The following is a 26,095-nucleotide window of genomic DNA, read 5'->3' as shown; positions in this document are numbered from 1 at the left end:
CTTGCTCTGGTTCCATTGAGGATTTCCCCCAGTGAAAGGAGAATACCAGGTCCACCAGTGTTCTGGTCACGCGCTGTGCGTGTTCTTTGCAAGCCCTGTGTCAACTTGCCTTTATTAGCCAGTCGTCCAGGTAAGGGTATACATGTATCCCTTCCCTCCTTAGGTGCGCTGCCACTGCTGCGAGGCACTTTGTGAAGACCCTTAGTGCGGATTTTAGTCTGAATGCTAGGGCTGTGAACTGGTAGTGATCTTTGTTGACGGTAAATCTCAGTAGATGCTTGTGCTGCCTGTTCATTGGGATGTGCAAGTAGGCATCATTGAGGTCCATGGTGGCCATGAAGTCTCCGTCCCTTATCTGAGGAATGACCTCTTGTAGGGAACTCATCTTGAACTTTTGTGTTTTTATGTACTTGTTTAGGAACCTTAGGTCCAGGATGGGCCTCAGTGTTTCGTCCACCTTTGATACCAGGAAGTAGATTAAGTACACTCCCTTGTTCCTTTCTCTGTATGGTACTGGTTCGATGGCCTCCTTGTGGAGGAGTTCCTTCGCTTTCTTTTGAAGCAGCTCTAGCTCATTTCCTGACTGCGCCTCTCTTTTTGGTTTCCTGCTTGGCGGTGTCTTCCAGTTCTATGCAGTATCCGAACTGTATGATGTTGAGTATCCATTTGTCTGTGGTTATCTTCTTTCACTCCCGGAAGAAATGACAGCCTGCCTCCTACCAGTGTTATATGTTCGTTGATGTTTTGTCCGTGTAACCCTGTGTTGGTCTTGTTGTGCTCCACCCTGGGAGGAGTTGCGCGAGTTGCAACGTATTGCGTGACGGAGTCACTTAGAGGTGGGTTGTTGGCCCCCTCTTATTTTGTCCACCTCCGTTCGCCCTCCCACGAAAGGACTGGCCCCTTTGATGGTAGTGCCAGGTTTGTTTTTGATGTCCTTGATGTGTTTGGCTGTCGCCCTGGTGGGACTGTTGGAAAGTCTGGTGTGACATTCCTGGCTGGTTTCCCCCTCTTCCGTTCGGTCTCCGCAACGGAGTACCCCTTTTCGTCCCCCTGAATTGTAAGGCCCCCATGGACCTTGCAGTTTCGATTTCTTTTTTGAGCTGGGCGAGCTTTTCATCGACCGGCGCTCCAAACAGTGTCTCCCCACTGAACGGGGTGCTTAGAATGTTATGCTGCACCTCTGGTTTGAAGCTTGAGATCCTAACCCAGACCTACCTTCTCTCCGTGATTCCCGGCATCAGCCTGCTGGACGTATCCGCTCCATCCAAGGCTGTTTTGAGGTAAGAATTTGCCACATTTTTCCCTTCTTCCACAAGGTGTGAAGCTCTTTGTTGGTACTCGTCTGGAAGGTGCTCCATCAGCTGTCCGATCTCGTCCAGAATTTGGTACATGCGCCAGTGGATCGCTGCATTTCTTTCTATCTTCCGATCCGTTAGGTCCATCCTCCTTCTTTCCTTGTCTAGTGGTGGCCCTGATGTTGTTGGCACATTTGCCCTTTTCCTGGCAGTCGCCGCAATAATGGCGCCCGCCGTAACTGATGCTCCGATGTAGGGAGGATCCTTAGAGGAGTGTTTATATTTCTTCTCCGTCCTAGGCGTAACTGACCTGCATGTTGCCGGTTTCTTGAACGCCTCCTTTCCCTGAGCCATGGCACTCTCAAGCATGGGGAGGTACTGGCTCCTAGTTTGTGTGGGGAGCAGGGTCTCCAAGAGGAAGTCTGCTTTCGGTTTTTCCTCATCTAGCTTGATTCCAAAAGCTGTTGCAGCGTTCTTGATGACCATATTGTAGACCCCAATGTCATCTGGCGGCTAAGGCCTCGAACGGTACGTGTCCACGACCTCTTCTGGGCTTTCGGTATCGAGGTCCTGCCACTCCAGGTCCCGTGTCCCCGAGGATGCCGAGCAGAGGATCGTCCACTGATAGTCATCGCCCTCCTCCTCGTAGTAGAAGGCTTCTTCCTCTGGATGGTCCTGGGTCTCTGGACTTTTCGGCGGCTCTTCCGATTCGAAGTCCTCCTCTTCTTCTACTTCAACGATCACTGTATTTGGCTTCAACGGAATCGCGAACCTCTTCATCTTTTCGTTGAAACTCCTTTCTTTGCAGGATGTTATCCATTTCGGCCTCGAGCCGTCTTTTCTTTCTCTCCAGTTCTGCGGCCTGCTCGGCGTCGAACTGTTCGGCTGATCTCTTCAACGTATAAGTCAACGTCGAAATGGGCTTCAGGTCCTTAGTCGGCGCCGAAGCGACCTTCGTCAGGTCCTTTTCTTTTGAAGTCGAAAGTTTCTTTACAGGGACGTGCTTCGACGACGTTGGCTTTTCGCCAGTCTTCGCCGCCTGGGAGTCCTTTTCGAAGGATCCGCTGGGCTGTTTGTCCTTGGATGCAGCTGCGACCGTCGAGATTTTCAGCGCCATTTCTCCCTTCGAGATTTTAGACTCTGTTTTTCGAGAGTCTGACTCAGACTTTCGAGGGTCTGTCGGGGGCTTAGGGGTCAACTCTCCTACCTCTTTAGAAGTCTTCTTATCGGTCTCTACGACCATGTAGTGGTCTTCTCAGGCGACGTTGTCCTATTCGTCGCTCAAGAGCCCCAGGTCTCAAAGGGACGGTGGTTGTCCCTTGCCTTGCATGTTGTAGGTGGCTCTTCTCTGTTGCTCTCTAACCCGGAGAGTCTTCGGTGTGAAGGCGGAGCAGGCGTTGCAATCCTTGCTCTCGTGGTCGACCGGTAGGCAGAGGTTACAAATCGGGTGCTGGTCCTTCTGTGTATTTGTGGTGGCAGTTACGGCAGAATTTTAAAGGTGTCTTGTCCATTTCTTGCGCTCAGGGGGCCCCCTGTGTGCGCATTCTCCATTGGACGTCGAAGTTCTCCTTCTCCTTCGGCGTCCCGGGTCGATGGTGTTGTTCCTTGTCGTCTTCTCAGTCTTTTCCGTGCAAAATTCGAATTTTCTGCGTCTTCTTTCCTCCAAAACTCTGGAGCCCCTCGGGAATGATCCAGACCCAACGGCGGAAAAAAGAATCTGAAGATGGCGCCCAAAGGTGGGAGCTTCCGCAGGAAGTGTGCCGACGTCACAGGAAGTACACCAAAAGGTGGGACGTTGATGCCCATCTGGGCTACGAAAAAAAAAAAAAAGACTACCATTCCGGACCCAACCACTAGACCGCGGAATAATGCACAGCATAGTGAATCCAGAAAGATTCACGCTGCAAAACCACTAGTTTGAATATATAAGCATCTGCTGTGCTCCCAGTCAGGTCTTAACAGTTTCTGTTTTGAATCCATTACATACCATATTGAGATCCTAGGGACAGGCAGCCCTATGACACGGAGAGGTACGCAATAAACCGATTAATCACCTTTTATTTTTGATTAATTTCAAACCAGTTAGAAAACTAATAGAAACTAGGTGTGCTAGTAACCCACATTCAATAACACAGGGATGTGTGCCATGTCGACTCTATGTTTAGTTCTGTACTTAAACACTCAGCCTGCAAAGGCAGTGTGTGGGTGTCAGGGTACAGGGCCCCTCAGGGTGGCACAATAAGTTCTGCAGCCCTTAGGAGTCTTCTCTGGTCACCATGCCCTGGGTACCGAGGGTACCATTTACTAGGGGCTGACAAGGTGGCCAGAGATGCCAATTGGGTTTTAGGTTCAACACAGTTTTAGAGAAGGAACACAGGCCCTGGGCACCTGGTTGGCAGGAGCCCAGGGCACACTGAGTCAAAGCACATCAGCAGTTCAGCAAAAAGTGGGGGCATACCAATGCAAGAAAGATGGCACTTTCTCACAACCTTCGCCCAGGAAAGGCTTTGTTTCTGGGTCTAGCGAGCAACAGCTCCCACCACAGGCGTCCTGAAACATGTCTCGTAGTGGGAGGCCGTGTTTACCAGTCAGGTAACCTACGAGAGGCTGGTCATCTTTCAGGGTGCATTTCTAATATGCCCTCTGAATGCATGGTATCATAAATCCCATACTGGCATCAGTGTGGGTTATTATGCTGAGACGTTTGATAACAAACTTCCCAGAATTCAGTATATGGATTATGGTGCTGTGGAGTTCGTAATGACAAACTCCCAGACCATATACTCTTTATGGCTTTACTGCACTTACAATGTCTGAGAATGGACTTAAGACACTGCAGGGGTACAGTGCTCATGTAACTGTACTCTCACAGTGGTATAGTGCACCCAGTTAGAGGGGTATCTCACCTGTACCATAGGCAGTGGGTTGCAGGCATGGCACACAGGTATGTGTGCCATGTCAACTTCACTTTTCTCTGCACCAAAACACAGTAGCTGCAATGGCTGTGCAATTGTTAAGGTACACAACTTCTAAGGGTGGAACAATATGTGCAGCAGCCCTTAAAGGCTTTCCCGGGTCACAGTGCCCTTGGTACCCATGGTACCTTTTACAAGGGACTTACATGTGGCAGAGAGGTGCCAATTGGGGTGCAAATGTACAGTTTTGGGGAAGAACACAGGCCCAGGGAACCTGATTGGCAGGGACCCAGGGCCCACCAAGTCAAAGTGCATCAGAAATCTTGCAAAAGTGGGGGGATTACTGCAACAGAAACCAACTTTCCTACAGACAGTTTAGTGGGTAACACGCTTGGTTATCACCTCGGCGGTAAAAATTTGGGTAGAACTGGCGTACTGGGGCAACATCACTGGGGTATTTTATTTTTTAAATATCTTTATTGCCATTTTGAGTAATACAGAAGACATTCTCAGTTACACTCCTAGTTGGAATCACTACATTTTGACATATCCATTCCCCTTTCAATTTTTATACTTTTTATCAGTACAGATCTGTGAATCCAATGCCAAACCATATTTTATAACTTTAGTTAACATATAGACCCCTTTACCCTCTGAACTCCCCTCCCCCACCCTCCCCGAACAGAGTCTCATTTGCAGCGGCAACCTCTTTCTAATATCGCAAAGTCTATACAATAACTATATATGCTACATCTTCCTAGTTTCTCTTTTTCTTGTTACTGGGTGGGTGCTGGTACTAGTGGGGAGCATCCGTGTTAGGTGTTATCTGATACTACATATCCTTAATGTCTCAACCTAGTCGCCCATGCCCACAAATCAGCCTCTAAGTTTGTCCCGTTTCATACGTATTGCTTCTGCAGTCACCCTTTCACATCATTGGGGTATTCCCCACCTGGTCTCCCTATATGCGGACCACAACCCCTGCTATTTAACCCCTTGCTTGCGCACGACAGCCAGGAGCCGTCGTGCGCCACAGTGCTCGTGTGCGCAAGATGGCTCCCTGACTTAACTCCCTGACAAAAATACCAAACCCACACATTTCTGATAACTAGACACTCGGGGGAGTCCAGGGAGGTATGGCTTGCATGGGTCCCCAACAATGTCCTAACCAGAATCACTTGCAAACCTCAACTTTAGCTGAAAAAAATAACTTTATTCTCAAATTTCCGTGTGGGTAAGTCCTAGAATCTGCGTGGATCCACAAATTTCCTACCACCCAGCGTTCCCCAGGTCTCCCGATAAAAGTGCTACCTCAGTTGCGTGGGTGGGTCAAGTACCCGCGACAGCCAAGGGCCCAAAACGTATTGAGGAGACATCAAAATTACCTATTACAAAACAACTAGGGGGTCACCTGAGTTTTTGGCCCTCGTCTCAGCGGCCATCTTGGGAAACTTACCAAACCCACACATTTCTGCAAGCTAGACACCCGGGGACTCCAGCGAGGTATGGCTTGGGTGGATCCCCCAATGTTTTTCTTCCCAGAATCCCCTGCAAACCGCAAATTTAGCTGATAAACATTTTCCACATATGTTTGAGTGGAATCACCGTGCTAGCAGAAATGTCCTACCCCACAGCGTTCCCCTAGGTCTCCTGAGTAAAATGATAGCTCACTTGTATGGATGGGGCAAGGGCCTGTGACGAGTCCAAAACATAGGGATTAAGGGTATAGCACTGAGAATTCTAAGAGCTAAATTGTTTTTAAAATACTATATTGGACACCCACACAAGTGAGGTATCATTTTACTCTGGAGACTAAGGAGAACGCTGTGGGCTAGGACATTTGTGCCAGCATGGTGATTCCACACAAACATGTGTGGAAAATGTGTTTTTTTCAGCTAAACGTGAGGTTTGTAGGGGATTCTGGATAGGAAAACGTTGGGGGATCCATGCAAGCCATACCTCAATGGACTCCCTGGTCTCCCTTGGTTGTCTAGACTGGACTCACTGGACTCCCTTGGTTGTCTAGTTTTCAGAAATGTGTGGGTTTGGTAGTTTCCCAAGATGGCATCAGTAGTGGCTTATTAATAGGAGATGTTTGATACCAAACATCTTTAGTTTCATTTGAGCCATCATGTAGCTGGGGACCTTCTAATCACCAATGCCCAGAACATATGCTGAAGATGCCCTCCATGTTCACTGATTCAGAAAAGGGGGTGGTGATGAACAGAGTGTCTGAATTAAGCACACCACTCTTACCCAGTCCAAAGATCAGGGCTTGATCACCGTTTTTTAGCTCACTGCACCATCCCAGCTCAGAACTTGGCTATATGCAAATTAGTCTGACCCTGGCCCAGTGCATCATGGGAACAGGGCAGACCAAACTACCAAGCTAATTCTTCACCAGAAAGGAGACAAGCTACCGGGGACCGGTTTCTGGCATTTCAGCCGTCTTCGGCCCCGCTTGCTTGAATCCTGATGGTGCAATGAGCTAGGGACTCACATCTGAGTATACTCTTCCACGCTTATGGTGGACAAAAATGATTCAGAAAAGGGACCATCCCAGCTCAGAACTTGGCTACAGGTGTGGCAGGGTATACTCAGACATGAGTCCCTTGCTCACTGCACCATCAGGATTCAAGCAAGCCGGGCCGACGACGGCTGAAATGCCAGAAACCGGTCCCCGGAAGCTTGTCTCCTTTCTGGTGAAGAATTAGCTTGGTAGTTTGGTCTGCCCTGTTCCCATGATGCACTGGGCCAGGGACAGACTAATTTGCATATAGCCAGGTTCTGAGCTGGGATGGTGCAGTGAGATAAAAAACGGTGATGGATCAAGCCCTGATCTTTGGACTGGGTAAGAGTGGTCTGCTTAATTCAGACACTCTGTTCATCACCACCCCCTTTTCTGTATCGTTGTTGGCCACTATAGGTGTGGCAGGGTATACTCAGACATGAGTCCCTTTCTCACTGCACCATCAGGATTCAAGCAAGCCGGGCCGAAGACGGCTGAAATGCCAGAAACCGGTCCCCGGTAGCTTGTCTCCTTTCTGGTGAAGAATTGGCTTGGTAGTTTAGTCTGCCCTGTTCCCATGATGCACTGGGCCAGGGACAGACTGATTTGCATATAGCCAGGTTCTGAGCTGGGATGGTGCAGTGAGATAAATAACGGTGATGGATCAAGCCCTGATCTTTGGACTGGGTAAGAGTGGTCTGCTTAATTCAGACACTCTGTTCATCACCACCCCCTTTTCTGTATCCCCTCCCTGTTCACTGGCAATGTCCAAGAATCGACATTGACATCTGCTCAGGACTGTAAGGCTTGCTGTAGGGGTGAATTTCTTATTTGACATGCAGTGTCTGTACGCATGGCACACAGGAGGTGTGCCAAGTTGTGTCTTCACTTTTCTCTACACCATGTCACACAGCCGGCAATGGCAGTGTGCATGAGTGTAGTGAGTGGTCCCTTAGGGTGGCACAATATATGCTGCAACCCTTAGGGATCCTCTTTAGCCTCCCTGCTCTAGATACTACAAGTACCATTTACTATGGACTTACAGGGAGTGCTAAAGGTTTTGCCAACTGGAGGAACAATTGTACAGTTTTAGATAAGGACATCTAGCACTGGGGGCCTGGATAGCAAGAGCCCAATGCACTACAGTCAAAATTGCATCAAATACCAGCAAAAAGTGGGGATGACCATGTCAAAAAGAAGCACTTTCCTACAATATCCCATATGTACAATGCCTTAAGAAAAGGCAATCCCACTTTGCACTAATGGCAAAGAGGCACAGGAAATGGACACTGGGAACCAGTTCACCAATAAATTATGGCAAATTGCCTGCGCATTGGTGAGGAAGGTGTCTAGTAAGGCACAATTCAAACTGATAAAATTTAATTTCCTCCATTACACATACATGATCCCAGTAATATTAAGCAATATATATCCAGATAGAAATGATTCCTGCCCTAGATGCCATGCAGACAAGGCCACCTTTCTCAACGTGACATTTGAACACCCCTCACTCCATCAATACTGGAAGATGCTATTTCCTACACTAGCACGAGAGCCTGGTCTCATGCAGTGTACACTGGGAGTGATCGCTAAAACAAAAGGAAACAAAACAAGCATTAAGAATTCCTTAGGTTGGCATCAGTGTTGCCGCGTAGACGAGTAGCAATGGGACAGATGAGTACCCGCATAGCACAACTCTGGAATGGGAATTAGCAGAGGAAAAGCAGATTAAGATAATCAGAAGGGAAAAGAAAGTACAAGATGATCTGCAAACATGAGAGGAGCTGGATGGGTTTATAGCGGTTTAAGACCCAGACACAGGGCTCGCTATGACTCCCTAAAGATGTGAACATCTGCTGGGGAACGGTAGCTCTGAGACGCATCCGGTTCCAGGTTTGGCAGGGTGGAGAGGGGGGGTGAAGAGGGTGGAAGACCCTTGGGAACTTAATGCCTATTTTCTGCAATAATACAACGGTTAAGGTTACAATTTCTGTTGAGGTTTGTGAACCAAGGATGTCTTACCATTATTGTTAATTGCTAAAACTGATAACATTTTAACAAAGGAATTCTTAAAAACAAAATACAAAAGGAGAAGAGAGAAATGCTTGCAATTTACCTAACCACTGGCAATAGCTTGGGCCAGAATTCAAACATCATTCTTATGCCTACAATGTCATCTCATTTTAGACCCAGCCACATGTAAATCAGTCTTGCCCCTGCTCAAAAAGAACAGTCCAGCCCAAACTGCGAGGCCAGTTCTTCCCTGACCAGAAACACAAGCATTGCAAGACCGGCATTGCTACCCCGTTTGGGGTTCAGGTGTAGATTGTTTCCAGTAGGACAGTGAGCTTTGGACCAATGTCTGGGGACACCCTTCCCACTATGGGCAGTACATCAAACAAACAAAAGGTAATGGAAGGAAAGTTTGAAATTTATCTCACCACTGGTAATCATTCGGGGAATTCTCACTCCAACTATTTATAATGAGAACAAATTTATACCCACAGTAAAAATGCTTTCAATTACAACCAATAATGAAAAAAAATTCGGAGCATATAGCAATCCCAAGATTATTTAGCATGTCAATGCAAACTATAGGCAACCTCCAAAATCTTCACAAGTTCATTCTAGCTAAAAAAAACAGGTACAGTCACTTCAATAAATTCACATTTTTATAATTTTTCGGGAACATTGGATTGTTTCAACAATGTAAAAAAAATAAAAAACTAACCAACTTTTCTTTATCTTCTGGTCTGCTGCATCCCTCAGATTGAAACTAAAAAAATTCAAATGCAGGAAATGTATTAAAACCAAAGAAGAAAAAAAGCAACCCTTTTAAAGAAACACTTTTGAAGCATTGAAAACCAAAATGAACGTTTTTTATTTGCCCGTATTACATATCTGTCGTAAGATTAACCTTTCTACTCATCTCCCAGCCTTAGTTTGGTGAAAATAGGTTTTAAAATAATGCACATACATTTTTAAAATAGCACTCCTATCTTGCTCATTTTAGTGTGAGCACAACATACATTTTACATTTAAGCACTAGGCAGTCGGGTCTAAATCTGACAATGGCACAGTTACAGCTGACTTGTATCGAGCTAAGCCTTCAAATTCAAAAGTTAAAAGTTTCAGCTTCACTGCCAACATCCAGACCTAGAGTGTAGTGTTGTTAGAGGGCTGTTCTTAAATAAATTCTCAGTGTTTTTTCGGTAAGTGACTAGTGGAATCTTCTGTGCACAGCCAGATGTGGAATTTGGCATTTAGACAGATAGTCCCATTTGTGGCCACTTGACAGGAAACGTTCAAAATTTTCAAATGTTTTAATCGCACAACAAACTTTTCAATGACCTGGGGACAGGTACATGCAGCGAGATTCTGATTGGCATGCCAAATTTTAAAAGAGAAGGCAAAAATACCAGCCACCTATAGCCTAAAAACAGAAATTGCAGTAGAAACAGACCAGTTACTTACCTTCTATAATGCCTTATCTGAGAGACGTAGTCTAGTCACAGATTCCTTCCCTTACAATTCGCCCTTAGAATTCTCCCCATCAGAATGAATAGTTTCTTACCTGTCGGTGTAGTTATGCAGCTTGAAGATCTTTCTGGATTCACTATGCTGTGCATTATTCCCCGGTCTTGTGGTTGGGTCAGGAATCGTAGTCTTTTCTTTGTTTTGTTTTTTGTAGACCAGGTGGGCGTCGGTGCCAAACCTTTTGGTGTATTTCCGGTGACGTCGGCATGCTTCCTGCGGATGCTCCCACTCTTGGGCGCCATCTTCGGATTCTTTTTTCTCGTGTTCGTTCTGTTACCGAAGTTATGGCAATGTTCAACTAAATTATTCACTGCTTTAACCTCTAAAGTTTGTTTTTCCAAGTATTGTCTTTTTTTAAACCCCCTTTTCTCTCCAGCCTCATCTTTCTGGCGGAGGTGGGTGGGTTCGCTAGTGAATCCCGAAACATCTTCAAGCTGCAAATCTACACCGACAGGTAAGAAACTATTTGTTTTGCAGCGTGAATCTTTCGGCATTCACTATGCTGTGCATAGACTTTGTAGCGGTTTCTCATGTTTGTGGCGGCTGGGTGGAAGATGAGTGTTGGTTATTGAATATGTGCTGAAGCCCTTTTTGTCCGACTTGTGCTTCCTTGTTCATCTGTATATCCACACAGTAGTGCTTCGTTAAAGTGTGCACTGAAGCCCAGGTTGCCGCCAGTCATATGTCCTGAATGGGTGTGTTAGCTAGGAAGGCTCTTGTAGCCCCCTTTTTCCTGGTAGAGTGGGCACGTGTCCCTCCTTCCAGTTACTATCCTGCCTGCCTGTGGCAGAACTGTATTGTATATGCGATCCATCTCGCAATTGTTCCTTTAGTTACTGGTTTCCCCATGAAACTCTTTGTGAAGGACACAAACAACTGTTTTGTCTTCCAGTGTTCCTAGCGCCAAGACGCCTTCGGGCATTTGCACGCTTTACAAATGGATAAATCTAATCAAATCAAATCTTTGTTCTCTCAATGTAATGCATGACCACCCTTCTGGCGTCTAGGGTGTGCAGAGCTCGTTCAGCTCTTGTGGCCGGTTTCTGGAAGAAACTAGGTATTTGTATGGTCTGGTTTATGTGGAACCTTGACACCGCCTTTGGCATGAGTGTGGGTCCGTCCTCATTACCACCCTATCATTGTGGATCTGTATGTAGGGTTCCTGTAGCGTTAGTGCCTGTAGCTCGCTTACTCTGCGCAGTGAGGTGATTGCTACCAGGAAAGCTGTTTTCTTGGTCAGCATCTCTGATGGATCGAAGGGGTGTTTCATGAGCTCCGTTAGGACTAGGTTAAGGTCCCATTCAGGCGGCGGCACCCGCTTTGGTGGTGCGATCCTCTATGCCCCTTCCAGGAATCTCTTAATCACTTGTGATGTGAAGTTTCTCCTCTTGTGTAAGCGACTATTGCTGCCAAGTGAACTCTCAATGAGGATGAACGTAGGTTCTTGTAGAGCAGGTGTGTGAGGTATCTTAGCACGGTTGAGTCCTTTTGCATTTTGTTGTGAAGTTTTTCTCTCCTGCACCACAATGTAAATCTCCTCCATTTTGATACATAGCACCTTCGTGTGCTGGGCCTTCGTGCCTCCCGAAGTACCCTTAGGGTGCTCTCTGGCAGTTTCAGATGCGCAAACTCTATGTCCTCAGGAGCCATGCTACTAAGCTCAGGCTCTCTGGCTCTGGGTGCAGCACCTCCCCGTTTTGCATGGAGAGTAGGTCTTTCCTTCTCCCGAATCTGTGGGGTGCACTCTGTGTCATCTCCATGATCTGCGAGTACCATGTTTGCCTGGCCCACTGTGGTGCGACCAGTATCCGTGTCATGTTGTTCTCTCTGCACTTGCTGAGTACTCTGTGCATCAGTGGTATCGGGGGGAAAAGCGTAAGCAAATTCCTCGACCAATCTATCCATAGGGCATTCCCTAGGGACCCCTCCCCTGGCAGCGAAGTTTTGGCATATTGCATTCTGGCAAGTTGCAAATAGGTCCACCGACGGTGTTCTCCAACAGTCGAACAGCCTCCTTGTTTCCTGTGCATTGAGCTCCCAGTCGTGGGATGCCGATGTTTGTCTGCTGAGCCAATCTGCCTCTACGTTGTCCTTCCCTGGTAGATGTATGGCTAGAAGGTCTATGTTGAGAGGGATGGCCCATGCCCATATTTACTGTGCTAGCTTTGAAAGCGGGGCTGATTGTGTTCCCCCTTGCTTGTTGATGTAGAACATCGCTGTTGTGTTGTCTGTCTGGATCAACACACACTGGTTTTACAGTTTTGTCTGGAAAGCCTTTATAGCGAGGAGGATTGTCTTCAACTCCAGGTAATTGATGTGTTTGCCCGCATCCACTGGTGTCCACAGGCCCCTCACTCTGAGTTTCTTCATGTGAGCTCCCCATCCCTTCAGGGATGCATCTGTGGGGATGGTCACAGTTGGCGTTGGCGGCGTTAGAGGTTTTCCCCTTGTTATGTTCCTCATGTTCCACCATGCCATTTCTTTCTGCACTGCGTGCGTTACAGCCACTAGATCCTCCCAACGACCTGTAGCTTGTGACCATTGTTCCTATAGCCATTACTGTAAGGGTCTCATGTGCAGCCGCACATTTGGCACTAGGTGTATGCATGATGCCATCATACCCATAATTTTGCTCGCTGTTCTCACTGTCCAAGCTTGCCCCTTCTGGTAGAGCAGTGTCTCCTTCACCAGTGCTAGCAATCTCTTGTTGCTCGGGAACACCCTGCTCTGTAAGGTGTCGATCTGTGCTCCCAGGAAGATCTTTATTTGTTCTGGCTCCATTGAGGATTTGCCCCGGTGGATGGAGAATCCCAGGTTCATCAGAATGTTTGTTACTCTTTGTGCATGCTCCTTGCACGTCCTGTATGATCTTGCTTTTATTAGCCAGTCGTCCAGGTAAGGGTACACGTGTATTCCCTCCCTTCGTAGGTGTGCCGCGACCGTTGCTAGGCACTTTGTGAAGACCCTTGGTGCTGATTTGAGTCCGAATGCTAGTGTTTATGTTTTTTTTAAAATGCTTTGTTTGTGAAAACAAGGGCTTTCATTTAAAAAAGATATATTTCTTATGGCGACAGAGAAAGAATTTTGGATAGTAAAGAATTATTTCTTAATTCAAAAACGTATTTAGTGACAAACATTATAATGATGCAAACCCCACATTTATTTGGGTCATGGCTACTATGAGGCTAATTTTGAATGTGCAAATTAGAATCTGGCCAAAACCCCTCAATGGTTTGCAGTGTGGTAAACTGGTAGCTGTGTAAAGCTCCGGTGCAATTTGTCAAAGCCTTTCCACTAGAACAAGCATTGGCAAAGCCAACCGCTCTCACCTATGGACGAACTATTTGCTTTGGCAATCGGGTGGGGTGGGAAACACAAAGGTGGGTGGAGATGGATAACAGGAGGGCAGATGGGGGTAGGAAACAGGAAAGTATAACAAGAATGCATTCAAAAGATGCCACTTTAAGTTTTATCGGCCCCTAAAAACACAAATGTAAAATATTCCTTTTGGGCCTAGACAGAGAAAGTCAAGTAGGAATCCCATCGGACTCCAGGGGGGGGGGCTTTAATTTTTTTTGGCTGGCATTCAAAGACGAATGAGGTATTAGTAAACACGCCTGCTGCTCAGGGCCTGGGTTTAAGATACAGAGATTGGACATTTTGGCGCTAGCTCAAGAAAGCACGGTTGGCGCACTAGTACTTACTGTTTTCGGGCAGGCTAGCCTGTGCCTCAATGCAGATCCTTTTCTAGCTCTTCAAAATGCCACAGAGAATCCATTCCCCAGGCAAAGAGGAGCAGACGGTACAATATCCTTAAAGTTACGTGCAAGTGTCCATGTTACTGCTGAGGTGGGGGGGGGGGGCAATACTTTGTGTGTGAAGGGGTAAAAACTGCCCATGCCTCCATTCTTTCTGCATAGTTTGTCCAAGTACCCTCCTTTGCAACAATAAACCTGGCCTCCTCCCGGATGTCAGAAACCACAAATGACATCTCTGGACCCTGGGAATGGGTGTCTGCACAAATACAGTTGCAACCAGCGGTTTTGCTGTGTAAACTGAAAAAAACATTCGCACATAGCGAGAATTTAGGAAGCACTTTAGTGGTAAAGACGAACCCAGCCAAACCAACTGGAAATCGCTTCAGAGCAGCAGCTTCGACTGGAGGGGCAAGCAGCCGGGTTATTTGGTGGAGTCCGATTTAACACAGTGTGTATTAAAAACATGAGTCTGCTCCTGGCGAGAAGACTGAATTTTCTATACATTTCCTCATATCCTGAGAAAAGTGAGGAAAAAAGGGTCTTAAAAGTGTAGGGAAAACAGACGGATAGAAAGGAGGCTCCGCTCGGGCCTGTGAAATGTGGTCTGGGGTGGGAGAGATGCGACTAGCACAGACGCTCAGAAAAGAGAAGAAATGGGAAGACGGGCAGAAAAGACAAGAGGGAGGGGGAACCAGCATGGAGGGGAAACAAAGAACAGACAGCGAGACGAAGAAAGGAAGAGAAGAAAAGAAGAGGCATGGAAAGGGAAAAAAGTCAGGAGAAAGACGTGGTTGAAGCTATGCTTGCAGGAGTATGTTTGCATAGTGCTCTTGCCATTCGTACGACCTCGCGGCGCTGGAGAACCTTAAAATGGGAAATAGGTTATGAGGCGGGGGAGAAGGTGGAAGATATTCAGAAAATAAGTAAGAGAGGAATGAGATGGAAGAAAATATATGACGCTAATGGAAAAGGGAATACAAAAAATAGAGAAGGAATTGCTGTACAGGGCCGGGAATAATGCATGACCGGAGAGTGTGTGATACAGCAGCAGTGTATGTGCATGAGACACAGGGCAAACAAGGGTTTAGAGAGAAGTGTGCGTGAGGCAGGAAGAGATGAATGGTTAGAGAATGATGGGACAGGGAAGAAGTAATGTGTGAGGAGTGGGAACGGGGGGCTGTAGAGAGTTGGTGAGGAATAGAGCACAGTGGATGAAAGAGAGCTGGGGTAGCGGTGAAGAGAGCGTGAGGAGAGTGTGGGGGTGCTTGGGAGAAATCAGCATTCTTGGCCACAGACTCAATGGAAATACTTCTGGGACAGACACAGAGGGTCAAAAGCAGACATAGCAGGAGCCAGAGACAAGGAGGGAGACATCGGGAGCAAGAGGAAAGTGGGAAGAGAAGTGAAGGGGGGTGGGGTGAATGGAGAGACCGTGCAAGAGCTCAGTAGCATGAGAGAGCGCAGTAGAAAAGGTGTCTTCGGTAAATGCAAGGATTCGTAGGCAAGAGGTATGTAGGAAGAGGAAAGTAGTAGCAGAAGGGGAACAGTCAGGCGACGGAGGGATGCAGGGAGAGAGTAGTAGTGGATTTAAGGTGAGGACATGGTGGTAGAGAGCAAGAAACAGGAATGAAGCACAGATGAGAACACAGGAGAGGGCAGAAAAACGCACGCCCTTGAGACGCGCTCTGTGATGGGGGAGGGGGAGGAGTGTTGAAGCGCAAGCAAGAGAGGCCAAGCGAGGCGCGCGTGCTTCTGCGCGTAATCGCATGCTCTATGCCTCACAAAATGCTGTGGTCAGCTTTTTTGAAGCCCACTAACGAATAGTTTCTTAGCTGTCGGTGTAGTTTTGCAGCTTGAAGATCTTTCTGGATTCACTATGCTGTGCATATTCCGCAATCTGGTAGTTGGGTCCGAAATGGTTGAGTGGGCCTGTGCCCCTCCTGTTAGCTCCTGGCCCGCTTGCTTGTGGCAGAACTGAATAGTTTGTGCGATCCATCGAGCTATGGTGTTTTTCGTCACTGGTTTACCCATGTAACTGTTTGCAAAGGATACGAAGAACTGTTTTGTCTTCCTGTGTCCTTTCGTTCTTTCCATGTAGTGCATCACTGCCCTTCTTGCGTCTAGAGTGTGGAGTGCTCTCTCAGCGCTTGTAGTGGGGTTTTGAACGAAGCTCGGGATCTGAGTACTTTGATTAATGTGAAATCTTGACATCACCTTCGGCATGAAGTGTGGGTCCGTTCTCATTACGACCCTGTCACTGTATCTGAATGTAGGGTTCCTGTAGTGTTAGAGCCTGCAGTTCGCTCACTCTCCGTAGTGATGTGATTGCTACCAGAAAGGCAGTTTTCATAGTCCGCATTTGCAATGATGCTTTGTGCATTGGTTCGAAAGGTGCTTCCATGAGCTCTGTCAGTACTACATTTAGGTTCCAAGCTGGTGGTGGCATTCTTTTTGGTGGCGCTATTCTTTTAGCCCCTTCCAAGAATCTTTTCACGACCGGAGATGTGAAAAAGCTTCTCCCTGTTTCTCCTCTTGTGTAAGCCAAAATCGCCGCCAGGTGTACCCTTAGAGAGGATGAGCTTAGTTTAGCCTTTATTAGGTGCGTGAGGTACCTTAGCACCGTAGATTCCCTTGTCAGTTTTCTGTGTAGTTTTTTCTTGCAACACCACTGAGTGAATCTTTTCCATTTTGCCCCATAGCATTTGCGTGTGCTGGGCCTTCTTGACTCTCGCAGCACTCTCAGGGTGCTCTCTGGTAGTTTTAGATGTGCGAACTCGAAGTCCTCAGGAGCCAGGCTGAGAGGTTGAGGCTCTCCGGCTCTGGGTGTAGAACTTCTCCGTTTTCCATAGAGAGTAGGTCTCTTCTTTTTGAGAACTTGTGGGGGGGCCCCTGCGCCATCTCCATTATCTGAGAGTACCAGGTCTGCCTGGCTCATTGTGGTGCCACCAGGATCAGCGTCATGTTGCTTGTCATGCATTTGTTCAGAACCCTGGGGATATTCTAAGGTAAGGAATCTAATACTAGCCTGTTTCTTTCAGATACGTTAGCCCGATCTTTCCTGCTGCTATCTTCTGTAGCAAAGATGCACTGTATTGCCACCTTCTGAAAGAAATACAAATGACTCTCTAACTCTTCTTTTCCTTTCTTTGAATGGCATTTAATGTGTGGTGGTGCAGTTGTTTATATGTTCACACTGGTGAGGGCTACTTTCATTTTGGTGGGTTTTATCAGTTCTTATAGGTTTAAACCTAAAACAGGATATCCTAGGTATAGGCAATTCATCCCTCTAGCAGGCCTTATGAGCCCTAAGGCAGGGTGCACTATATCTCAGGTTTGGGCATATCTGCATGAGCAGATATGCCCCTACAATATTTAAGTCTATTCCTTAATATTGTAAGTGCCAGGGAAGCCATAGAGAATGCATAGGCTGGAACCTTGACAACTCGAGTTCCACAGCACCAGGATGGCTTCATTGAACATAGGAGTGTTTGGTACCAAACTACTCCTAGCAAACACAACAAGATGATGGACGGAGTGCTGAAACTTTTCAAACACTTACCCCCAGTCAAGAGATCTGGGTTAAATCCAATTTTCTTTTGCTCACCATGCCACCCAAGTTTGGACCCAGCCTTGAGCAAATAAGTCTTGACCCTGCTTCTCAAGAGAACTGTCCAGCCCGAACTCCCAGGCCAGGTCCTCACAGCACCAGCATCCTGGGACCAGTTAAAGGGTATCACCCCATATCAGTCAGGCTAGCTTGAATCCAATGGCACAGCGAGCAAGGGACTCATATAGAAAGCACATAGGCCGGACACTCAACAACTCTAATCCCCCAACACCATGATGGCTTCTCTGAAACAGGGAGTGTTTGGTACCAAACTACTCCTCTCAATACATCCACAGTGATGCCTCCTGAAAACCTACCAACACTGGGGTGGTCACAGACTGGCTGTAGGCAGCCTGCCACCACCAGACATGTTTCTGGACCCCCTGGGTAGACAACCTCTGATCTCTGAACCAGAAACAATGCACATCCTCACACCTCCTCCCCCAGGATGGGCACAGTGCTTGAGAGGGAAGCTTCAAAGGCCTGCAGCCTTTGAAATGCGACTCAATCGCCTCTGCTGTAGGAGAATAGTAGATGTGCCCATCTCTGGCAACTACACACCTAAGGTAGGGGAGGCGAGTCCCTGCCATCTTCAAGATGGGGGAAACCTTCCAAGCAGGACTAGGTCAATGCCCCATGGCATAATTGAAGGGGTAGTCACCCCAGGTAAGGTCCCAATTGGCCCTTCCTGCCTGAGGACGCTGTGCAGGGAAAGCCTGAAGATAACTATTGTTTTGGCTCCAGACCTACCAGCCTGTCCCCAGCTTCCAAGACCCTGCATTAGACGGCACCTTTGTTTCAGCCAGTGACTTCCAGAACCCAAGGAAGTCTGCCTGCCCTTTGACACAACCAGAGACTCCAGAGGACACAGGATCTGTCCCCAAGAAACTTACACAAAGGACTCTGGTGCCCTCTAGAACCACAAGTCCTGCCCACTCGGCACCAAACACCTCTGGCCCTTTGCCCAGGTGGCCCACTGATCTATAACATCCTGACCTCAAGTTCAGTTTTGGCTGACCCCTCCTAGACTCCACGATGATGCCTGCAGCCTGAATCAAGAGATTCCCTCTGACTGCGACCGACTTCGGTAAGAAGACTCCGACATCCCAGAACACCCCTGCACCTTAAGCCCCGGGCCTTGTTGAGCTGAACCGATAGTGCCCCTACAACCCCCTATATCTCTACTTGCCTCTGCTGTCACTGGTCCACATCCTTCAGCTTCCTATGAGATGCCTGCAGCCTTTTTGTCTAAAGCTAGATCTCCATTGTAAAGCATTAGGAGCCCGACACTATAGGTACCCCGCAACCGGTCGCCCCTGTTAAACTGGTGGTGTAGGGTTGGTGCTGCTTTGTGGCCATCCCTGTGCTTGCTTTAAACTGCCAAAGCTTGGCGCCTGCAACCGACTTACTATGTGTGGCTTCAAGTTCACCCAGTCACCACTGAAAAGTATTGGCCTGAACTTAGACTTTGACCTTCGCACCCGGCCGCCCCTATGCCACTTTTGGTGCACTTTTGATACTCACCTGCCCCTTGCCCCTGGCTGACCTTTGGTCCCGAAGGCTGGAACTGTAAGTCATGCACTGAGCTGCATAACTGCATTATTTTTTTCCTACATAGGGTAACATGGAACTCTTTGAAAATTGTCGTGTCAACTTTTAAAGTCTTAAGTATTTTTCCTGCAAAACATACTTACCTTATTGCGAAGATCTTGGTTTTAAAAAAACTTGAACAAGGCTTATTTAAAATAAAATCGATGTGGATCTCGTTTTTATGAGTCATGTGTCCCTTAGTGGTCAATGTTGTGCAATAAATGTCTTAGACTCCTCTGTGTTAGGCCTAAGACTGCTCGCCCACACTACCACTAATAGAGCACTTTGGGTTTACATTGAGCCCTTTACACTTCTGAGGAATCTCTGGACTATGTGCACAGTATAACCTCCTAGTGGCATACCATATACATAGCCAGCTTCCTACAGATTTGTTAGCAAGCAGGAAAAAAAAATCAAAGTCTGCAGTTCAACGAACACCAGGTTACAGGGAATCAATGAAAAATAAAAAGTGCCAGAAAACCAAGAAAACTACTGTCCAATTTTTATGATGTCTGATACTGAAAAGCTTTCAGGATCAAAAGGGAGCACAATCCAAATAAACCTATACAGATCAATCTTTTAGACACTAGTAGCTGAGCAGGGAACCTGGCCAAAGGCTAATCGACTCAACTGTAGGTTGTGACAGAAACCAAATGTACTTCAGAGCGAGAGGTTTCCCTCAATAACACCACTGAGACACTGACTTCAAATCAAATGTTGCCTGGTTATCAAAGACAAAGTGAAACAACTTGGAGTTTTTTGTCTTAAGATTTGAGGGAGACTACTCACACTTAAAAGATGCAAAGGGAAAAATGCAAAACAAAAACAAAGTGAAATGAAAATAAAATATATTTGTGTGTATGCATGTTAACCCTACAAAAGCGGTCTGCTGGCTTGGGAAGAAGGATAGAAGAATTAGAGGAATACACAGTGTTGGTACTGTGCAAAACATAGAAACATGGAGCCAATGCTAACACACTCAGAGCATAGAAAACAAGAAAAGGGAAAGTGGGGACTTACCAGACTATGCAAATATGTGCAAAAAAAAAACACCATTTTTTTTTTAAAACCTTCAAACCGTTCTACTGGTTTAACTTAAATGAGAAAAGCGATGTATAGAGTAATGAAAAAGGAGGTGGAATATTTTAAAAACATTTTCACACTTCGAATGCAGGTAATTTAAATCCTCTCTATTTAGTGTATATCGATAAAGTACTACAAATACTTCAAAGAAAAGCTGTAAGCTTCAGTACACCAATTCCGATCTTATTCTAATGACAGGCAGCAAAACCTCTTCAACAAAATTTACAAAATCAAGAAAAATACCAACCTCTTTCATTAAAGCTTTTCCTAGCCGCACCACCTTGGCTAATAAAATGGGATCATGTGAAAGATATGGACCCAGCGCACAAAGCATGTTGAAAACATCCTTTCTTAAATCTTCAAAACTTTCTGCCGGTTTTGGTGCTTTCTTATTGTGCAAAACAGGAACCTTTGATCCCCTGGCACCTTTAGGAACTCCCACCCTAAAATGCAAACAAACATGACAGAGTACATATGATTTAAGTTTAACTAGTATTGCATGAAAATTACAAAATACAAGTTATCCTCAATCACTTCCACAATATCTTTTTATGAACACACAGGAAGCAATGTAGAACAGCAGTTTCTTTAAAGAACACTGTAGCACGGGTTGAAGTGTGTTCCACCCTAAAAACCTGTTATATCCCACAGCCAGTATGTATTTGGCACCATCTGTGTGCAATGGACCGTCTGTCCACAAGATAAGCTAAATGAAGTTAGAGGAGAGACAGAGACTGAGGATTCATATTACATACCACTACTAAGAAGGCAGTATTGTGTGGTTTGCTTAGTCTTCCTCCTTTGCTCCTGGCCAGATTTTTTATTATGTTTAGGACTATAAGATTTTAATGTTTTGAAAGCCAGGGTGCATCCCAGTCCCTATTTCAAGATATGATGTGGTTTACAGGTGGCTGTAAAAGGAGTAATTGTTTAAAAATAAATAAGGAGAAAAAGTAGTGGTTTTTAATGGCAACCTCGCATGTTGCTCCAACCTTTACTGACCCGGTGGAATGGAAACCTTGCATCTTGTTCCAATCTTTACTAACCCAGTGAAATTGGACCGTTACCAGTTCCCAAGCCAGCAGCAAAGAGCTTAGAAATAGTATTGGCCAACAGCTTTCTCCAAGACCGCAAATTAATGCTGTGGTCTCAAAATGCACTTTTTTTTAAATTCCACGTACCATTAAGAAACTACAACCATTTTTCGGTATATGCGTGGCGGATTATTATACCAGCTGTCATAAGTGGAAGATTAAATTACACAAAGTATTTACCTTGGCCTCCCAAATTGCAATATTGCAAGGTTACAACTGCTTCAGAATGTAGCGGCCAAGCTGGTATTCAAGGTCCCTCGCATGTCACACACCTTACCTCTTCTGAAAAGGCTTCACTGATTACAACTGAAGAAGCATATTCAATTTAAACTTTGCTGCTTAATTTTTGGGGCTTTGCATGGGTTGGCCCCAGATGTCCTGATCAGTTGAGTGGAGAGATATGATCAAAAGAGGAAACTCCACAATTCTACAGCTATTCACTTGGTGGTGCTGAGATATTGCAAATAGGGAGTTGGAGGTCAAAGGTTCTCAGTCTTAGCCCCACCCCCACCCCATCCTCCAACTGCATGGAATTGCCTCCCTGTGAGAAAAAACCTATTTTGGCATGGTTAGCCCCTACTTTTTGCTCGGAAATTGATGTGGTTTTGATTGTATTGCAAAGGGTAGGTGCTAAGCAGGTCCCCTGTGCTTCTTCCCTAAACTACTCCACAATTGGCCCTGCAGGTCCTTGTAAGCCCCTAGTTCATGGTACCTACGACACTGGAACTGCCACCGCAACGTGCCTGGCCTGGTGCAGAAAAACGACAGTCGACATGGCACACTGCCTGCGTGTCATGCCAACTAGCACTGCCTAAGGTATAGCTTAATCACCAATCTAGCAGGCCTCACAGCCCTAAGGCAAGGATGCACTATATCACAGATGAGGGCATATCTGCATGAAAAGATATGTCCAGTGGTTGGGTCCGGAATTGTCTGTTTTTTCTTGTTTTGGTCGCTGTCGACCATCATTTGGTGCCAGGTACGTCCCCTATTTGACGTCAGACAGTGTCCTGGAGGTCGACGTGCGTGGAGTCCATCTTCGGATTCTTTTTTCTGTTATTATTTTTGAAATCCTTGAGAGGGTTTGAGAAATACAGATATAATCCTTTGCTCCCCACATGTTTGATTTCCTTATAGGGGAGTGGGTCGCATGTGAATCCAGAAAATTCTTCAAGCTACAAAACTACTCCTACTGGTAAGTAACTATTTTGTTACGCAACGTGAATCCTTTTCTGGATTCACATGCTGTGCATCTGATTAACGAATATGCTACTTATCAGTATGCATCTGTTCTTGGCATGTAGGGCTGCTGACATTCATATCTGTGCATAGATCGCCGCCTAGTGTTGGGTCTGGATGATTGCACATTGTTGTCCTGGAAGAGTCTTCGAAGTATCACAAGATAGGTGGCTCCACCCCTGGACTACAGTGCGCATGGGCATCGACTCCGTCCCCAGATTGTTTTTAGCCATTGTGGCCAAGAGGGAGTGAAACTTAGTGAATGATGACCATGCTATGCGTATATGTGAATACTGCAGCTGCTACAGGCGCCGGGGAGGAGGGCGGGCGATATGAATGTCAGCAGCCCTACATGCCAAGAACAGATGCATACTGGTAAGTAGCATATTCGGTTCGAGGCATGTGGGCTGCTGAATTCATATCTGTGCATAGAATACATAGCAGTCCCTCCATTAGCGGCGGCCGCCCGTGCTAGCTGCAGCAGTTTGAAAAAGTGTTTTGAGAACAGCCTGCCCTACAGCTGCCTGCTGTTTGGAGTGCACATCAACACAGTAATGCTTAGTAAATGTGTGTGTGGTAGACCATGTGGCTGCTCTACATATGTCTTCCAAAGGAATGTTTCCAAGGAATGCCATAAAGGCCCCTAACTTCCTGGTGGAGTGGGCTCTTGGCGGAATGGTAAGAGTGTGTTTTGCCTTTAAATAGCAGATCTGGATACATTTAACGATCCACCTAGCAATACCAGCCTTGGAAACAGGGTTACCTTTGTGGTGTGGCGCAAAGACGACAAAGAGTTGCTTAGTCTTTCTAAAATCCTTGGTCCTATCAATGTAGTACATTAGGGCCTGTTTAACGTCAAGGGTATGGAGCATCCGCTCCGCCAATGATTCAGGATTTTGAAAGAAAACAGGTAATTCGATTGTTTGGTTGATGTGGAACTGAGAGACAACCTTGGGCAGAAACTTAGGATTAGTGCGGAGCACTACCCTGTTGGAATGAATTTGGATGAATGGCTCTTGGATTTTGAGGGCTAGTAATTCACTAACCCTCCGTAGTGATGTAATTGCTACGAGGAAAGCCACTTTCCATGTCAAGAACTGAATCTCGCAGGAATGCAGTGGTTCAAAGGGAGGACCCATCAGCCTGGTAAGAACCACATTGAGGTTCCACTTAGGAGCTGGTGGAGTCCGTGGTGGAATGACTCGTTTGAGGCCTTCCAAAAAAGCTTTGATGGCAGGCACCTTGAAGAGTGAAAGGTGCTGTCTATTCTGGAGATAAGCGGCCATTGCAGACAGATGAATGCGAATGGAGGTATAGGCCAGATTACACTTGTACAGATGGTAAAGGTAACAGATGATGTTTTGAATAGAAGCATCCAGCGGGTTAATGTTGTGGTTCGCACAATAAATAACAAACCGCTTCCATTTTGCCGCATAGCAGGCTCTAGTAGTGGGCTTCCTCGCCTCCCGAATGATGTCCATGCAGTCGGGAGGTAAGTTTAGGTAGCCAAACTCTAGGACTTCAGGAGCCAGATCGCCAGGTTGAGCTGTTGCGGATCTGGGTGCTGAATGTCTCCATGGCTCTGCGTCAGAAGGCTGGGTGTGAGATGTAGCCTTTGATGCGGTACCACGGACAGTTCTAGAAACGTGGTGTACCATGGTTGGCGAGCCCACGTTGGAGCAACTAGGATGAGAGTCATCGAGTGCTGCCTGAGCTTGCGTGCCACCAGCAGTATCAGAGGTGCTGGGGGAAAAGCGTACGCAAATTTGCCTGACCAGTTCATCCATATCGCATTGCCCTGCGACTGTGGGTGTGGGAACCTGGCGGCGAAGCTTTGGCATTTTGCATTCTCCTCTGTGGCGAACAGGTCTATCTCTGGATGACCCCACCTTTGGAAGTACGGCTGGAGTACTGATGGATGTATCTCCCACTCGTGCATCTGGTGGCTGTGCCTGCTGAGCAGGTCCGCCATCTGATTGTCTTTGCCCGGGATATGCTCTGCCATGAGGAAGATGTTCCTCTGAATGGCCCACTTCCACATGCTCTGAGCCAGATGAGACAGCTGCGGAGAGTGTGTGCCTCCCTGCTTCTGAATGTAGTATATCGCCGTCATGTTGTCCGTCCGAATCAACACGACCTTGTTGCATAGATGTACTTTGAATGCTTTCAATGCCATGAAGATCGCCATCAGTTCTAGAACATTGATGTGCATCTTCCTCTGTTGCTGCGTCCATAGTCCCTGCACAGTGTATTGGAGTACATGCGCTCCCAATCCCTCGAGAGAAGCGTCCGTTGTCAGGATAATCTCTGGCACAGGCTCCTGGAACGGTCGGCCCTTGCAAAGGTTTCGTGGATTCCACCAATGCAGAGAGTTGTATGCCCGACCGCTCACCAACACTAGGTCTTTCAACTGGTTGTGAGCCTGAGTACACTGACATGCTAAGCACTCCTGAAGCGGACGCATATGTAGTCTGGCGTGCGGGACAATGGAGATGCAGGAGGCCATCATGCCTATCAACTGCATGAACACTCTTGCTGGAAGCGAGTGTTGAGGTCTGAATTTTTGGATCAGCGATTGAATGCTGCTGACTCACTGAATTTGGCTGGGCTGTGGCCGCCAGAGTGTCTATGGTCGCACCCAAATACTGCCGTATATGGGCGGGCTGGAGGTGGGACTTTGGGTAATTCAGTGAGAATCCCAGATCGTGCAGGAGGTGAATGGTGTGGGACACGTGGTCGGCGCACTGCTGGGCCGACTTCGCCTGAATGAGCCAGTCGTCCAGATAGGGGTAGACGTGGATGTTTTGACGTCTCAGATGCGCCGCCACCGTCGCCAGGCACTTTGTGAATACCCTGGGTGCCGTGGTGACCCCGAACGGCAAAAACTTGAATTGGTAATGCTGGTTTTGGATGGTGAACCGGAGGTATTTTCTGAGTGAAGGATGTAGCGGAATGTGGAAGTACGCATCCTTCAGGTCCAGAGTTGCCAGAAAGTCCCCCTGTTGAAGCAGTGGGAGAACTTGCTGCAGTGTTAGCATGTGGAAATGCTCTGAAAGGATGTAAAAGTTGAGGGGACTGAGATCCAGGATGGGCCTGAGGGATCCGTCCTTCTTTGGAATTAGGAAGTACAGGGAGTGAACTCCCGAGCCTCTTTCCTGCAAGGGCACAAGCTCTATTGCTCCTTTTTGCAGCATGACTGGGACCTCGTGCTGCAATAAGTGCAAGTGCTCACCAGACATAGGACGGTGCTTTGGGGGTATGTTGGGTGGAGTGGATGTGAGCTCCAGACAATAACCAAATTGGATAAGCTTTCTGACCCACCTGTCCGTGGTGATGGACTTCCACACGGGCAGGAACTGCTGGAGTCTTCCCCCGACCGGTGTTGTGTGGTCGGGGGGCAGTGACAATGCGTCACTGTTTGTTGGCGGTAGAGGACCTGGAGCTGTTGTTGCCACGTCCTCTGCCCTT

At 47.0% G+C, this 26,095-nt stretch overlaps 1 protein-coding gene across 2 annotated transcripts in view; it reads right to left on the bottom strand.

Annotated features, from left to right (window-relative positions):
- Window positions 1-26,095, bottom strand: part of THOC2 (THO complex subunit 2) — a 1,289,207-nt gene that overhangs the window by 1,128,121 nt on the left and 134,991 nt on the right. For both annotated transcript variants that reach the window (XM_086918507.1, XM_086918508.1), the window contains exons 11-12: window positions 20,542-20,737; window positions 9,451-9,495 (exon numbers count right to left, since the gene is read on the bottom strand). In XM_086918507.1, coding sequence (XP_086774633.1) covers window positions 9,451-9,495; window positions 20,542-20,737 — 241 coding nt within the window. The remainder of the gene's footprint in view (window positions 1-9,450; window positions 9,496-20,541; window positions 20,738-26,095) is intronic.

This window comes from Lissotriton vulgaris, chromosome 4_1 (genome assembly GCF_964263255.1).
Source record: "Lissotriton vulgaris chromosome 4_1, aLisVul1.2, whole genome shotgun sequence".
Lineage (NCBI taxonomy): Eukaryota > Metazoa > Chordata > Amphibia > Caudata > Salamandridae > Lissotriton > Lissotriton vulgaris.
Note: the sequence above shows the minus strand (reverse complement) of the source record. Positions and strands in the feature narration are given on the sequence as shown.